The 16,539-nt window shown below is 37.1% G+C and overlaps 2 protein-coding genes across 7 annotated transcripts; one reads left to right on the top strand and one right to left on the bottom strand.

The window, feature by feature from the left end:
• Nucleotides 1–11: 11 nt before the first annotated feature.
• LOC135629631 (uncharacterized) lies at nt 12–11,368 on the bottom strand. 4 transcript variants are annotated; one of them, XM_065137303.1, is made up of 11 exons: nt 11,149–11,368; nt 10,754–10,852; nt 8,898–9,119; nt 8,698–8,822; nt 7,363–7,484; nt 7,173–7,255; nt 5,294–5,452; nt 2,756–2,938; nt 2,573–2,667; nt 2,377–2,474; nt 12–349 (listed from the first exon to the last, which is right to left on the bottom strand). In XM_065137303.1, exons 1-11 carry the CDS (start codon nt 11,188–11,190, stop codon nt 231–233), a joined length of 1,347 nt encoding a protein of 448 aa, XP_064993375.1. In that variant the 5' UTR covers nt 11,191–11,368; the 3' UTR covers nt 12–230. The 4 variants fall into 4 exon arrangements, with proteins under 4 accessions (XP_064993375.1, XP_064993376.1, XP_064993377.1 ...); XM_065137304.1 differs by having other exon boundaries at nt 8,898–9,107; nt 11,149–11,367; XM_065137305.1 differs by having other exon boundaries at nt 8,898–8,957; nt 11,149–11,367.
• Nucleotides 11,369–11,556: 188 nt separating this feature from the next.
• LOC135629399 (DEAD-box ATP-dependent RNA helicase 24-like) lies at nt 11,557–16,150 on the top strand. Of its 3 annotated transcripts, XM_065136701.1 has the most exons (5): nt 11,559–12,370; nt 13,200–14,428; nt 15,084–15,126; nt 15,219–15,597; nt 16,005–16,150. In XM_065136701.1, the coding sequence occupies exons 1-5, from the start codon at nt 11,593–11,595 to the stop codon at nt 16,054–16,056; spliced, it is 2,481 nt and encodes an 826-aa protein (XP_064992773.1). In that variant the 5' UTR covers nt 11,559–11,592; the 3' UTR covers nt 16,057–16,150. The 3 variants fall into 3 exon arrangements, with proteins under 3 accessions (XP_064992775.1, XP_064992774.1, XP_064992773.1); XM_065136703.1 differs by lacking the exons at nt 15,084–15,126; nt 15,219–15,597; nt 16,005–16,150 and adding an exon at nt 14,518–14,876 and having other exon boundaries at nt 11,557–12,370; XM_065136702.1 differs by lacking the exons at nt 15,084–15,126; nt 16,005–16,150 and having other exon boundaries at nt 11,558–12,370; nt 15,219–15,534.
• The last annotated feature ends 389 nt before the right edge of the window (nt 16,151–16,539 follow it).

Genomic DNA, 16,539 nt, shown 5'->3' with positions numbered 1-16,539 from the left:
ACACATCCACGGACAATTTAAGCTAGCAGTTATGCATTGCACATCATTGAACATCATCTCTAAAGACAATTTTCAAGCCGGAAGCTGAAAACGAAATTGTTATAGTGCACAAGTTTACGATGGTCAAGATTTAACTTGAGATTAATTTTTCTGCTTATAAACAAATGCACAAAGGTTTATACATGATACTTGTCTAAGTAAAAAATTTTCAAATACACAAACGTAATTGTCTAATTTTTCTCCTGCTGCTCCCCGAAACAATACTTTGGTTGAAGCCGAGCTAATGCTTCCGTGTGAGCCACTGGAATGTCCCTGGTAGAGAAGATTTCCTCCCATACTTGCCGGACTTCTACAAGAATGAGAAAATAAAAGCAAAATTAGCAGTTTATGGGCAATCATTAGTTACCACCAGATACTAAATTCTTATTTTGGAACTATAGTTCCAAGTCAGAGTGATCCTCGAATCCAAGGCAATGGGTCCAAACAAGAGGACAGTTCAGAGTTGCCAATGTGGCTCAAGGCAAAACGATTAATGCATCATTTCATGTTGCTCAAATGGTCAACTCATTTTTTTTTTCTTAGTTTTAAGTCTTTCAGTCTTCCTTAGAGCCATTGAGACTATAAAGGCGTGTAAAGGTCTAGCATAAGCTACTTCATCTTACGAGAAACATAATATGAGAAATGGTGGACGCCTGGTTCTGCCCTCTCCAAATGCAGGTTGGTTGGCACATAAAGTAGCACAAGCAGGTGAACACAAAGCTTCAGAAGCTAAGATAAGAAACCATGGCAGATATCTTGAACAATGCCAAAAGAACATTTGGCTTGTCAAGGCAAAGCACTCTTACTTTTTTTATCCATGTCTGTGGAAATAACTCCACTTTGATCAATATGCAGATGGAGACTGTCCATTGGAAGCATATGTTAGTTTACAAAAAAAAATAAGACGAGAAGATTTTTTACACTGAATTTGGGTGGCAACAGACCAAGACAAACTTCGTGAAACAAATCAATGAATCAAGGAAACATTCTCTAATGCACTTTGTTGCTATATCAGAGGAAACAGATTAACATTCAATGCCGTGAATCAATATATTAACTCAACAGATCATGCACTTCTGGCTATTCAAAACCTGGAAGAATTTGTTTGGAGTATCTCATTGTATTTAATGTTTTCTTTTTTCTATGCTCACCCTTCTCTTTTATTATAAAACTTCTATCATTTCATTCTCTTGCTATAATCTTCATGGCTCCTTTTTCCTTCTAAAGAAGAGTAAAAGATTAAATTCTCCCATGATTGCTGCAGGTGGAGGTGGGGGGAGAGAAAAAAATGGTCTGGAAGGCAAGAATACATTATCATTTGAATCATCTTGATGTGAACAGAAACCTCTCATGGTTTTTTCCCTTTGAAGTGGTAAACATAAAGAAGAGAAAATGAAGTTTAGGAAAGGCAGATAGTGGAGACCAGCTTCTTGAGTGGGAGGACAGCACATTCTTGGAAGTCAAGCCAGAGTTAATTTAACTTCTGAAGGCTCAGATTAACGAGTTCACACACTTTCTCTGTCAAGCAGCAGAAGGAATTCATCTTCAACAGAGGGTGGAAGTAAAAGATTTATGATTATAATTGTTGATGACATTATTACCAATATGTTGAGATTTTTTATGATATATAAGTGGTAGATGCAACCATATGCGGCAGAGATACACCGCAGCCATTGAACATTCAGAGCTGGTATTGCCAATTTCTATGGTAAAATACACATTCCGACCCTACTACACAGCTAAGGAACCAGCCAGAATTCTTTTTGTCCACCTTGAAGAAGGGAGGAAAAGGAAAACAAATATCTAAAAGGAGAGAAAAAATGAAAGGAACATAAATTTTCCATTGGTTTTTCTACAGTGATAAAGAATGACAAAAGGAAGCAGACTACTAATATTTCACCTTTTAGGTACCAGCAGATTCAGGTTGAGTTCATGAGATTCTAAGAGCATACTGTAGGCACAAGATATAACTAGTGATAAGGAGGTGGGTATCTAATAATAAAGGCATAACCCTAAAGAATATCTCTACATAGGCAACAGAAAGTAACAACACATAGAGTAAACAAGAATAAAAAATTATCACACACATAACACACACAGTAACCAAGACAATCAAGACTACGCAGTTAAGATGATCCATGAAAACAAAATAAATCAAGAGACACCTTTGTCCCATATAAACATGCAATAAAATGCTCAGAGTTATAAACATGTAATTTCCTTCAAAATATGCCACAAATTAAACAGAAGAAAAAGAGACTCAAAAGGCTAAGAACCTTAACATGTTTAAATTGCATAAGTAATTATAATGAATCAATAGTTAAATTCCACACTCACCAGAATGATCCTTAGCTGAAAGACACATGATTATCATGTCAAATCGTGGCACCTTGACCATATTATCTAGAAGACTAATAGCTGATTCAGTATCTTCCCTGAAAATGGAACACATGCCGTCAACATATGGTCAAATCCCTGGTTATGATTCCCTTTTATGATGAAAAAAAGCCATAATAACATAGAAACAACTTACTTGAAAAATGTGCCAATGCACTTAATAATGTCAACTAAAATTGGTGCCGACAGGGCATTTTTAAAGATCTGAGGCAGTGTATGAGGTGGGATCATCTGACCTCACAAGTTGAAATATAATACAGACCTCAGCAACTGAATCCAATAAAATTTCTGATTAAACATAAGTAGCATCAGGACAAACCTTTAGCAACTGAGCTTGAGCAGAATCATCAGAAAGTGCCCTCCAAGAAACCTCAAATTCATAAGCTGACTTTGGAGAAGTAATATTTTTAGCTGCTGAAGCCACAGCTCGAGAAGCAGCACGAGAGGCGACATCATGCAGTGATGCTTTCAGCTCATGCTTGTGTTGGACACGTTCATTTTTCTTTCAGATTGTTTAAAATTGCAAGAATATGAGAAAAACAACAAAAGTGAATCATTACACTGATCTAAAGAATGAATAACCTTTCTGAAAATGAAGTATTATCACATTTAAAAGGTTTATCCTGAAAACAGCAGAACATATGAGAAAACTAACCCAGATGCAAATAGGGTCAATGGACAAGTTTTGCACATTGATCAATGAAAAACAGATGTTCTCAAGTAATAGTGGAGAATGTGCTAATGATAGCCTCAGTGTCATGACATCCAATTTAAATAGATGAACTTGTTATGGCTGCTAAAAGCCCCCGGCACCTTATATTGTTTATGAGTCCACATACACAAGTTCTGATGTCAAGCATTGTAATTATCATCATCATCATCATCATCATCATCATTATTATTATGTTTCATACAACCATCACAAAAAAGAAGCATATGCCTCAAATTATGATAAAATAGTCACTGTCATAGAAGATACGAGTTTATAATATCTAGATCGGAAATTATAGAGATTTTCAGATGATGTAGATAACTTCCAGCATTAGTATTGAAGGGGCTGAAGAAAAGATTGATGTGTCTATCACATAGGTCGAAATGTGAAAGGAAGGTATCAACAAGTGCCAAGCAATTTCGTGATATAGCCACTAATATATAGCCAGGTCAATTTTGAAATTCACCAAACATGATTGATGTTTGCAATCAGTTACAACATGAAATTACATCACACCAGAAAAAGATCATCATGGCCTGTGCCACAGAATGACAATTATACTGAAATTTCCAACCTTGTAATTTGAGGAAGCAATGATGTACGTTAATCAAAATGGATCTGGTAACTGGGATCCAATCTTGTATGAAAAACAAACATAATGAAAACTAAATCACATAGTAAAGGAGTAGGTTTACTTTTGGAAATACTTCTGAAATTAGCTCAAAATGTTTCCCAAATTAGCCTTACAGGTAGCAAAGTACTATTCATGACATTTCATTTAAAAAGAACACTATTGGTAGCAACATGTCAGGAAGGAACACCATTATCTAGAATCATGTTTTCTCAAACTTGAAAGTGCATTTAGAGAATCACATTTCTTTAGGTAATTCTATTTGTGACACTAGTAAGATTGCTCCTATCCGACATAAGTGGCCATGGTCTGAATCATGTGAACAGTATCCTCATCTATAGAAGTGCAAGTTGACCCACCTAGAGCACGTATTAACAAGAGCCTCATGCACTGGCTCACCCTTTTCAATCGGCAACAAGGCTTCATGATGTAAAATACTACTTTGAATTTGCATTTTCAGGCAATTATTAAGCGCCCTTTCACATCATCAAAAGTACTAGTCCTGGAAATTTTTCACAATAAAGGCTCATTCAAAATATCAAGGCAAAAGCTAGTTTGGAAACAAGTTCAAAATATCAAAGAAAAAGAACATATCTAGAAAGGCATGGATGACCTAGATGGTAACATATCGAATGAAACTGGCCTCAATCCAAAAAAGGTTAATTATAGGCTTGATTCCCAACAATAGAAGAAGAAAAACCAATGAATATCTTTCTTTTTCTAGATAATGACAAGAACAAATCCAAGTAATATTTCTTTATTCCTTCTGCAGAGTTTGCTAATAGATAATAAAATGGAACTTATGATCTGTAAGTGTAGCATAGACAGAAGTTCAGGGGAAGTAAAGGATATTGTTTGAGAAGTAGGACATTGATAACCAGGTGGTACACCTAAACAGAAGAGGGTGTCATCTTACAAAATTTTCCAGGTTGTACATCTAAACGGAAGAAGGCAGGATGAAAATGTTGTGAGCAGAGCAACTACTATAATAGTATTTGCTCCCCCGTGTTTTGGTCGCATAAACTTGCAAGAATGCAATGATAATGACCACATTGGTGCAGCTGGGTGCATGCTTCAAGTTATATAATGACATATATCTAACTGAACAACACCATTTCACAAGAAGTGAGTAACTGGATGTCTGAAAATATGATACCATTTTTTTTTTCATTTCTACATAGCAAAAACAGGCATGGGGCATGGACACTTTACATATGTGATTTACACATCTCAGTTCTTAAGGCTAGTGTTTTATTTCCTCAACATTTCTCTAGTAATTACCACCAGTATCAAATAGGAGGACATATGTAGTGCACAAAGTTCTCACCAGTGTAGGTTTGGGGCCAAAGGACAGTCTTATCTATATATTTAGAATATGGAGAGGCAGTTTCCGGAACTTGAACATGGTCTCACAGATAGGAAAAAGGAACAATCTCACTATTGTACCAAGATCCACTCTCATCACTAGTATCAAATGATTATAAAAAAAAAAGGCAAGATCAATCACCACATACCACCACACTGGATTTATGTGAACTTGCTGCTGCATTGTGGACTCTATTTGAGATCAAATAATCATCTTGGATAATTTTTGATTCCACTTGCAAGCCATCTGCCCGTTGGCTCTCTTTACTTGCCTCTTTTAAGGCTCCAGATTTCCTGTTGGCAACCTCCTATAACACCAGATCTGAATTAGTCAACGAACATAACCTTCCTGATTTCCTAAAAAAATATTTAACTTATAACAACAATAAAAGGATTAACAAAAAACTTAGTCAGTTCACATTAAATGTTCTAGAATTAAAAATTGCCAAAAGATATGGTGACTTCCTTCTAAATTTAAAAAATTAAAGGTGAACATGATCTACTTTTGTCACACCTACTAAGGAATAAAGAACAAATTGAACAGAAAATAAATTTAACTGGTAGTTGCAGGTCAATTTTGAAAACAAATTACCACAATATATCTAAGAGTAACTCCATTAGACAAGGAAACAAAAACGGAATAAAAATATGGAATATAATCAATCACACTTGGTCAAAACCAGATACGATCTTATATAAGATATAAGCTTGTTAATAGATTTGCAGCACTGATTGCACCATCAATTAGGTCAACATCGATCAATATATTAGGTAACAAGATGCAATAGATATATCCGGCATGAAAAATATCTAAGTACTAAGACAAGATTCATAAAATTCAGAAAAGAAAAACATGATGAGAATGCCAATGACCACCAAAAATTCATGTCTTCCATCAAAGTAAATCTATAAGTAAAAAAATATATTATACTCAAACAATAAATAAAAAACATCAAGATACAGGTAGATAACCAAAGGCATAACATACATAATCTTGCCATTAAATATCAAATCTCCTTCTCAAGCAGAAGAGAAGCAATGTGAAATTGATGTGCCAAAGGATTCCATATCCATGATAACAAGTATCTCATCAACAATGGCAAAGAAATGAGTTCAAGCTAGCACTATACAAGCTAGCGCTATAGTACTTAATCACCAACACCCATTTTAACATTTCCTGCAGCAAATTTGCAATACATCCTTGCATCATTATTCTGGCAAGGATGTATACCAAAGGCATAACGTACATAATCTTGCTATTAAATATCAAATCTCCTTCTCAAGTGGAAGAAAAGCAATGTGAAATTGATGTGCCAAAGGATTCCATATCCATGATAACAAGTATCTCATCAACAAATGGCAAAGAAATGAGTTGAAGCTAGCACTATAGTACCTAATCACCAACACCCATTTTAACATTTCCTCTAGCAAATTTGGCATACATCCTTGCAGCATTATTCTCGCAAGGATGTATACCAAAGGCATAACATACATAATCTTGCCATTAAATATCAAATCTCCTTCTCAAGCGGAAGAGAAGCAATGTAAAATTGATGTGCCAAAGGATTCCATATCCATGATAACAAGTATCTCATCAACAAATGGCAAAGAAATGAGTTGAAGCTAGCGGCTAGCGCTATAGTACCTAATCACCAACACCCATTTTAACATTTCCTCTAGCAAATTTGGCATACATCCTTGCAGCATTATTCTGGCAAGGATGAATCTGATGTTTAAGAATCTGATTTTGCACATTTTTCTTCATAAGTTCCTCATGGCAGAGAGAACTTACGCTTTGCTCTCTCATGGTGGCATCACAGGCTCCTGTGTTGTCATACATCAGAAAGCTTTATCATTAAGTATGCATGAGTATCCACTTCCCAAGTGCATGAAATATACAACACAAACCCTATGTAAGCTGCTGAATAATTTTGTTTAAAGAACATCTTAAGAAAAATGTATATAAATATTTAGGTAAAACAACAGTACTTAGAAATGCTAAAAGACCAATAGAAACATAGATGTTACCTTCTCATACAAAGCTTTTATCTCAGAGTACTGCTTTCTAAGTTCTTGAGTATTTGGATCAAGTCTCACAGCAAAATCAGCATCTGTAATCAGAACTTAAGGATCACCAGTTCTAGAAACAAGATAACTGAATTCAAAATGCATGAACTAGATATCAAAACTACAAGAGACCAAACATATTATCTTATACCCTCTAATGATGCTTTAAGCTTTCCAAGTTCTTTCCTGGCAGTAGCTCTACGTGAATATGCTTTGACATAACGATCATCCAAGTTTAAGGCCTCCGTACAGTCATTCTCGGCCTCTTCAAATCTAACAAACATGTGTAAGGCACACCATCAATTAAAAATAAGAACCACCAAAATCACATGGAAGAAGGAAGATAAAAGATCTAAATTAGCCAATTTTGGCAACTCTATTTCTCCAATTCTTCTTTCATATTTTCAATAATACCTTATAAAAGCCCAAGAAGTTCTAACCTCATAGCTTTAAATATTTTATTACAAGTAATGACCCAAACTGAAGCATAGAATTACTAGAACAATAAAAGTTTCCAGTTGGCTTACAAGGCCACAAGAATTCTACAACCAAGTTTTCTAATAGGATTGGAATTTTTAAAAGCTTGGTGAGAAGAAAGACCAAAGGCATCAAGAAAGAACATTTTATCTATCATAACTAGTTGCAAATAAAGCTTGAACAGAGAGACATAGGATATCTCTAGTCCGACCTCTCAATGATATCAAAGACAAATTTCTTTAATTTGTATATAGTTGAAATTTGCCAAAGTCCTAAAAGGTGGAGTTACTTGCATTAAGTATCTGATAATACATCAGACATAGAGCTATAATTATTACAATTAGAACATTTAAATTTTAAAATGGAAAATTAAGTTATAAATTAAAATAAAGAATGAAAACAGATAAATGTAGGATCTGACAGAATCCAGAATGATTGTAAAATACCTAACAAACTAAAAGGTCAGATCTGATCATATACACTATAATCTGGAAATCTGAAGAAAGCATTTTATCAATCGGAAAGACACTCTTCTAGCATTTAATCAACACAAAGACCATATACAGAACTGCACAAATTATTGCTGAATTGTACTTCTGAGCCATCATATTGAAACTTTGGAAGAAAGTGACTAAACAAAGATTAAGATTTAGAATCACTAATCCAAAATTTTGACATAATAAAGATATACCTAAGTGTAACAGTTTGTTTCTTTAAAAAATCAAACCTTAAAGGTTATTTATTTATGCAACAAATATGAAAAAAAAAACAAAGACTTGTATCTGAAGTTTAAAACCCTAGAAAAAATTCATGAGAGCTCCTACAAAATAATTCATAAACTAGAATACAACCTGCTTTGCACAATGTACAATTTCTTCAAAATCCTTTAAACATGTAAAAAAGAAAAAACATAATAGAAAGTTCAAATTTATCTTTAAAACAACAACATATAACTTCAATTTTAACGTCAAACCAATAACATCATGAGCAGATAACATGAGAAACTTGCCTTCTAAGTTTGAGATAAGCCATAGCTCTATTTGCAAAAGCAACAGAAGTAGGAGATAGTGCAATACTTCTTGAGTAGCACTCAATGGCTTCGAGAAACCTTTTTTGCTTAAAATATTCGTTACCCTACAAGAAGAAAAAAGAAATAACAGTTGTCACAGAAGAATCTAACCATTCTATACATGAAAAGTATCTTCCTACCAGCTCTTTCTCTGATGCAGCATCAGGTAAAGCTTCATCATTCAGATTGCTACTGTACATCTGGCCAATTGCATCAGTATATTTTGAATAATCATACGGTGCGGAATGATCATTAGAAGAAAAATCAAAAACTACATCAGATTTTGGCTTAACACCAACTGCTGGAACCTTTCTTGGAGGTTCTTTATATCCATCAATAATTCCAGGATTCTGCAGTGAGCCCTCCAACATAACAATAGTTCCGGTTAAGCAAAAAAAACAAACTATGAAAAGCATAAAGCAAACTCTATACCAGGGTCTGTAGTACTACCGCCCGGTACGGGCGGTATGTACCGGTCCGACCGGTTGTCGGTACACGGACCGTCTGTTACCGGTCCGAGTATACTGTAGCACTGTAGCAGTGCACTGTAACACCATAGCAATACTACAGTACTCGGCACATCTGGGTGTACCGCTCGGTATACCGTACCGTACCAGTACCGAGCCCAGATCAAAATACCGGTACGGTACGGTATTGCGAACCTTGCTCTATACTATGTTTCACTTCTCAGCAGTAGAACTAAGATCTGCAATTAATTGAAGCTCATGCAATTTGAATAAAAGATAAGCAGTTACTATTATCAACACCAATAACTATGCAAAAAAAAAAAAAAAAAGATTGACAAAATGCTAAAAGCAGTAACCATGGATTCATTGTGAACATATCTTGGTTTGGAATACAGTAAGGCCAAATCAGAATATACATGAACTCCACTGCCTGGAGCTACTGAATAAAATAATATGGACAAAATGATTTTAAATGCAATAAGGCTCATTGAGCCAAGGGCAACATAGCAAGTCCACTATACTGTATATGCAGGCATAAGTATCATAAATCAAGAATGCATCGTGAAAAACAGATATATGTAGTGCAAATTATCCATATATTCAGTTCTCAAGCTAACAAAAATGCAGTTCCATACAATTTAATTGTAACAGAATAATCCACAAATAATTAAGCATGACTTCAGTTCATCAGGGTTGCAACTTTCAAATTCATTTGTGCACAAATAAATTAAAACTGTACAAAGATGTTATAGTAGACAGAATGAAGATCAGAAGGACGATCAAATAATATGTGGTCACCAGTGCCACAACTACGCAAGATTAAAAAAAGAAAAGGCTCTTGATGAACCAAATACATTTTTTGAAACTCAATCTATGAAAGGATTATGATAAACCTGATTAGGAGGCAGATGGTTACAAATACATAACATAATCTGAAGGACCAATTTTTATGTCATTATCAGTCAATTGCAAAAAGTGGACAAGACAATGGATACAGAAGTCTGGCAGTGATTTTTTCACTGTTCAGCAAAAGAAACTTGGGGATTTGCAACATTGATTCATCTTGGGCAGAAAATCCGGCGGCCATATGCTCATTATGAGAAACAGAATAACAGAAATCACCACATCTGTCAAAAAATGAAAGGTCTGTAGAAAAATACACAAACATTGACCACCCAAAGAACAACTCAACTACTTATTTATTCAGGTCTTGCATTCATGTTGTGCTTCGACTCTTTGATATACTCATGAGAAACATCCAACAAAAGATCATATAGCCACCGTATTAGGACCTATGTAAAAGTGGATAACTTTACTACTTGTACCAGTGACAATTCAAAGATGAATGTAGTAGTAGAGGAAAGAATATAATAATACTGCATTATTCTCTTACATCATAATGTTTACTTGTTTAGAGTAAAATTTTTAAGTAAGCAATCTTCAGCATCCAAGCAATCACAGCAGAATTGGCTGTTACATCAGGCACATTGCAATATTAGCCTATAAGAAAACTAAAAATAAAACACTACCGGCTTTTTGTTCTGGCGGGCATGGCCCTTCAGCTTCTCGTCCTTGTCCTTAAGCAAGTCATCCCAGTCTTTCAGGTCGTTCAAGAAACCCTTGAACTCCTAAGAAACAAAGTATTTGCGGTGAAAATGTTCTTAAGTTCCAATAACAGCATAAAAAGCGAAAGAGAGAATTTTGTGGCAAAACAAACCCGGCTACGCTCTTATTCTAACATTTTTTCACCGTCACCATATCATAGTTAATATCATTAAGCCTATTTCATCAGAAGGGCGGAGGATAAAAAAATTGTTCTCGTCTACGAACAACAGGTAGGTACTGCTTCCTCATCAACACAATAAAAGGCTCGAATTTTGTCCAGAAAACATAAAAAGAGATGCGATTTCGTGAAAATACTTACCATGGAGCGGTCTCGGTCCGGCTTTCTGGGGACCCCAGCCATCGATTTCGAAGCAACCACTAACAGCTAGAAACGGAGAGAAGGAAGAGAATAAATCTGTCAAATCTGAAGATAAGATACGAAAAGAGCAACAGTTCGCGAGGGCGAGGGCGGGGCGAAAGCAGGAAGACACTGGAACTTCGAGGTCTCTCTCGGTTCTTCTTGGGGTGAAAGGGGCGTTTCAACCTTTTATATGGGCTTTGAGTACGACGCCGAGTTGGACTTGGTGGCCGAGTCGCAGAGTTGCAAGTCTCATGGGCCTCAAATTTATCCCACCTGAACCGAACCAAACCGAACCCAATAACTCATAATGGAACACGACGTTAACGAAATCAGAGGATATGGTCCGACCAGACCGGCTAGATACTTATCGGTCGCTGGGTCTCCCTTCCTTCGACTTGGTTGATGCCTTGTCTCTCTTCCCCTTCCCATAGCTCTCACAATCCCCGAATCCAAACCCTTGTTAGGGTTTCCACCTCTCTCACCAAATCCCGTATATCGACCTTGGATTCCTCCCTCCTTCCCTATCTCCGGCTCCAGGATCCGAACCGTAGTCCCTTTTTTCTCTTTCTCCTCGATCTCGCGATCGCCATGTCGAAGCGGAAGTTTGGCTTCGAAGGATTCGGCGTCAACCGCCCCGCCACCTACAACTTTGAGCGCACATCGGCACCGCAGCGCCTTTACGTCCCACCTTCCTCTCGCGGCGGCGGCCACGACAACCATGAGGACGCCGACCTTGACAATATCGACTACGACCAGCCCGACTTCCCCGAGCGGTCGTCCCCCGCCGGTGACGACGGAGAGATTGACCCACTCGACGCCTTCATGGAGGGGATCCAGGAGGAGATCCGGGCGCCGCCTCCTGCCTCTGTGAATCCCAAGGACAAGGACGACAAGTACAAGGACGACGATGAGGACGACCCGGTCGAGAGCTTCTTGCGGTCCAAGAAGGACACTGGATTGACTCTGGCGTCGGAGGCTCTTCACGCCGGGTATGACTCTGACGAGGAGGTGTATGCAGCGGCGAAGGCGGTTGATTTGGGTATGGTTGAATATGATTCAGACGATAACCCGATTGTAGTGGACAAGAGGAAGATCGAGCCAATTCCAGCATTAGATCATGGCACCATTGATTATGAGCCGTTTAACAAGGACTTTTATGAGGAGCAACCGTCGATCTCAGGTAAATGTTCTAGCTTTTCTCTTGTTTTTGATGGCTGAGATGATTCTGATAACTTCACATTCTTAAGTAGATTATTATGTTACTCTCTGTTTTGCTAATGAATACCTAACCTGCTTGTTGTTACGGTTTGTACTATGCTAATTTGGCCTGCATGTGGATTAACATAATGACCAAGTAAGCTTAAGGTTGAAACTTCACACGATCCATGGAATGAAATAAACTGATTGAATTCTTCTACTAATAACAGCAATTTTGATATGCAATACAATATGCCCCTCATTGGTAATTTATGAAATTTAGTCAAAATCATCGGCTTTCATTGAGTACTCTGGAATTTTGAGATTATGCTCTAAAATCTAAATAACCTTAGATGTTGTTGGTTGCTGCTGTTGATTCTTCTAAATAAACTGAAATGCTTTCTTTTTTTTTCCTACATTGTTATTCTTCATAGTTGTGCTAAGTGTATATTCTGCTACCATGTTGGATATCAAAGTTTAGATGCACCTCTAATGAGCAGCGTTTTGCTGCATATGATTATTATTCCTATGAATGACTGCTTAGACATTGTTATACTGTCTAAAAGCCTCATAAGGTGTTTTTTAAGTTCTCACTTGCTCAGTTTAACATTTTGGTATCTTTAAGTTGTTATGTTGTATATTAGTACTGTTTCTAGGCTTTTTGTCACAGAATCTGGCAAAGCCTCAAAGGAAACCTTGTCAATTATATGTTTGTTGATTTATTTTCTCTTAAGGTGCTATGTAGGAGTCAGTATGTAGTGAAGATTCTCTGAAACATATACTCAATATCTTATCTTTCTTTTGTTTTATAGGAATGAACGAGCAAGAAGTTGAAGAATATCGGAAAGGTTTAGCCATACGGGTTTCAGGTTTTGATGTACCAAAGCCAATCAAACTCTTTGAAGAATGTGGGTTTTCTCCTGCACTAATGGGTGCTATCACAAAGCAGGGCTATGAGAAACCAACAACAATACAGTGTCAGGCTCTGCCCATTGTACTTTCTGGTAGAGATGTTATTGGCATTGCAAAAACAGGCTCTGGTAAAACTGCTGCATTTGTTCTTCCTATGATTGTTCATATTATGGATCAGCCTGAACTTGACAAAGGAGAAGGTCCAATAGGCGTAATATGTGCCCCTACTAGAGAATTAGCACATCAGATTTATCTAGAAGCTAGGAAGTTTGCAAAATCATATGGAATACGAGTTGGAGCTGTGTATGGTGGTGTCTCCAAACTTGACCAATTCAAAGAACTCAAAGCAGGTTGTGAAGTAGTTGTTGCCACGCCAGGAAGATTGATAGACTTGCTGAAGATGAAGGCCCTTACAATGCTTAGGGCAACTTATCTTGTGCTAGATGAAGCTGATCGGATGTTTGATCTTGGCTTTGAGCCACAAATACGATCTATTGTTGGTCAAATTAGACCAGATCGTCAAACTTTACTTTTTTCTGCCACTATGCCTTACAAAGTTGAACGTTTAGCAAGAGAAATTCTCTCTGATCCTGTAAGGGTTACAGTTGGTGAGGTAGGAACAGCAAATGAGGACATTACTCAAGTTGTTAATGTAATTTCTTCTGATGCTGAGAAGATGCCTTGGCTTTTAGAAAAACTACCTGGAATGATTGATGATGGGGATGTTCTTGTATTTGCTTCGAAGAAAGGTACAGTGGATGAGATTGAAAGCCAGTTGATTCCAAATGGATTTAAAATTGCAGCCCTTCACGGTGACAAGGACCAGGCCTCCCGCATGGACATTTTACAGAAGTTTAAATCGGGAATTTACCATGTCCTTGTTGCAACTGATGTTGCTGCCCGTGGACTTGATATAAAGTCAATCAAATCAGTTGTTAATTTTGATATTGCCAGAGATATGGACATGCACGTCCATCGTATTGGTCGAACAGGCCGTGCTGGGGATAAAGATGGGACTGCATACACACTTATCACACAAAAGGAAGCACGTTTTGCTGGTGAATTAGTCAACAGCTTGATAGCTGCTGGTCAAGATGTCCCTGCTGAGCTAATGGATCTTGCTATGAAGGTATGACTTAACATTTTTTGTTCATTGTTTGTGCACTTTGAACAAGGTTGTCTCAGCAAATTTGCCTAATTGTTTTTTCTGTATAGAAGGCTGCATCTTGGTTGGTTGGTCAAATGGAAGACTTACCTTTACTTCATGTGACTTTTCAAGCATCCAGTCCCAATCCAACCACACTGCACCTTATGATGGGCTCGTGTGCAACAGTAACCTGATCCCATCACAAATTCCATTTTAGTTAACCTGTCTATGTTGGGTTTTATCAGTTTTTCAAAGAAGATTTACCCTAGGCCAACCCAAGTTAAAAGAACAAAGCTATTCTGCCACATTAAACAGTTTTGAGTTGTTGGACATCTAACCATTTGTAGTCCTGATTCTCCACATCATGGTGTACAACTTCGTCACATTCTGCATTAAATAATTAGCATAAAAACATCTCTTTTATGATTTATTGTTGAAGTGTTGCTCTTCAAATTTTCCATCGGAGACTTCATGGAAGTGCCATCTAAACTTTACTTTCAGATTCATTTTCCTTTTGCAAAGACATGTAACCTTTTATTCTTTAGATAAACCATATACTTCAAAGTTGTAAAGTGTGAGCATTATTTTTCTTTAGTTCTCCATGAAATGAGTTTATCTAAACTTCTATTAAATTTAGGATGGGAGGTTCAGGGCCAAACGTGATGCAAGAAAAGGTTCTGGTATGTGTATATGGATTACTGCATGTGACCCCGAGAGAGGTAAAGTCAATATTTTCTTGCCTTCGTTGTAACACAAAGATTCCCTTTATCAGGTGGAAAGAAGGGGGGACGCAGAGGAAAAGGTGGCAATGGAAGTGGGAGAGGTGTACGTGGTGTTGATTTCGGGCTTGGTATCGGCTACAATCCTGATACAGCAAATGCAGCAACATCTCATTCTGTTCCAAGCAGATCTGCTGCTGTTAATTCACTGAGAACAGGGATGATGGCACAGTTCAAAAGCAATTTTGTTGCTGCCTCTTCTAATTCTGAGGGTAACATATCCTCTACCACAAGACCATCTTTATCTGGTTTTGTCTCTGGTGGTTCGATTGGTGGGGAGGCATACAAAGCACAGTCGCTTACTACTTTCATTCCTGCCACTAAGAATGAAGGAAGCAGAATCGAGAATGGGAACCAGAAGAACTCTGAAAGGTTAGCCTCCTGAAATTGAATTTTTATAGTTTTATGGATGCATTTGGATCCCAGCAAAACTGCAAATCACGTCAATCTTGATATTGATTGTTCTCTTAGAAGCATTGGATATGATTTTTTTACCCTTTTTTTTTAAAGTAAACAGACTATTTTGTGCTTGGGTACATGATAAGAATTCATAGAGTTGATTTTTCCAGTTTCACGAATACTTCCTCTACTTTCTTCTTCAGCATCCTAAAACCTTGTGGAGAGTTTCTTGGTCAAATAACCAGATTGTACACTTTAAATCTTGATGTTAGACTGATATTGCTGATGCACAGTGTATTTGCTAATGTGTATTGTGTATCTGTTGGACACACAATTGGGCATGTCAATGCTCTCTGATCTATTGTTTTCATTGATTGCAGTGTGAGAGATAGACCTCGAGAAAGGAAGCGGCCTTCTGGGTGGGATCGTTAATGTTTTTCTAATGTATGGATACATGTTTTCTATAAATTGTTAATCTTTGTCATGTTACATCACGATCAATCTATACCTAATGTATTTATGGTAATGTGTTTGCTTCTTCTGTCATCTAGATTATTTTATCAGTCATATATAACTCATTCTTCACTAGCTGGAACTTCACAAACCTAAATTTTTGGTTGACGAATTGATAACTTGGACATTTGAACTTATTCTATCCTTTGAAACGATATAGGTTCTCATGGGTATATGTGGCACATCCTTGCAGCAAATAATGCATCTAGGTTGTCGTGTTAAGCGTGGACAACACTGATCAACATTGTATATTTATACCTATGCTTTGGCTTGAAGCTAGCCTGTCATTGCATTTTTCTGTTTGTGGCTGCTGATTTCTAGCCGGATCCTACTTGACTCGCCTGTCAGGTCTGGTTTGACCCTCTATCGTATTTGGTTTCTGGGATATGGGGCCAGTTACTG

The sequence above is a fragment of the Musa acuminata genome, chromosome BXJ3-1, assembly GCF_036884655.1.
Source record: "Musa acuminata AAA Group cultivar baxijiao chromosome BXJ3-1, Cavendish_Baxijiao_AAA, whole genome shotgun sequence".
NCBI classification, from domain to species: domain Eukaryota; kingdom Viridiplantae; phylum Streptophyta; class Magnoliopsida; order Zingiberales; family Musaceae; genus Musa; species Musa acuminata.
Note: the sequence above shows the minus strand (reverse complement) of the source record. Positions and strands in the feature narration are given on the sequence as shown.

Bases quoted from the DNA above. Each gene is read 5' to 3' on its own strand.
- LOC135629631 (XM_065137303.1), bottom strand. From the start codon at position 11,190: ATGGCTGGGGTCCCCAGAAAGCCGGACCGAGACCGCTCCATG. The intron at 8,823-8,897 runs GTAGGAAGATAC...TTCTTCTTGTAG, and splicing joins CTGCATCAGAGAAAGAGCTG to GGTAACGAATATTTTAAGCA. The intron at 2,668-2,755 runs GTTTGTCCTGAT...TTGTGAGGTCAG, and splicing joins CTCAAGCTCAGTTGCTAAAG to ATGATCCCACCTCATACACT.
- LOC135629399 (XM_065136701.1), top strand. From the start codon at position 11,593: ATGCCTTGTCTCTCTTCCCCTTCCCATAGCTCTCACAATCCCCGAATC. The intron at 12,371-13,199 runs GTAAATGTTCTA...TTTGTTTTATAG, and splicing joins GGAGCAACCGTCGATCTCAG to GAATGAACGAGCAAGAAGTT. The intron at 14,429-15,083 runs GTATGACTTAAC...TATTAAATTTAG, and splicing joins TAATGGATCTTGCTATGAAG to GATGGGAGGTTCAGGGCCAA.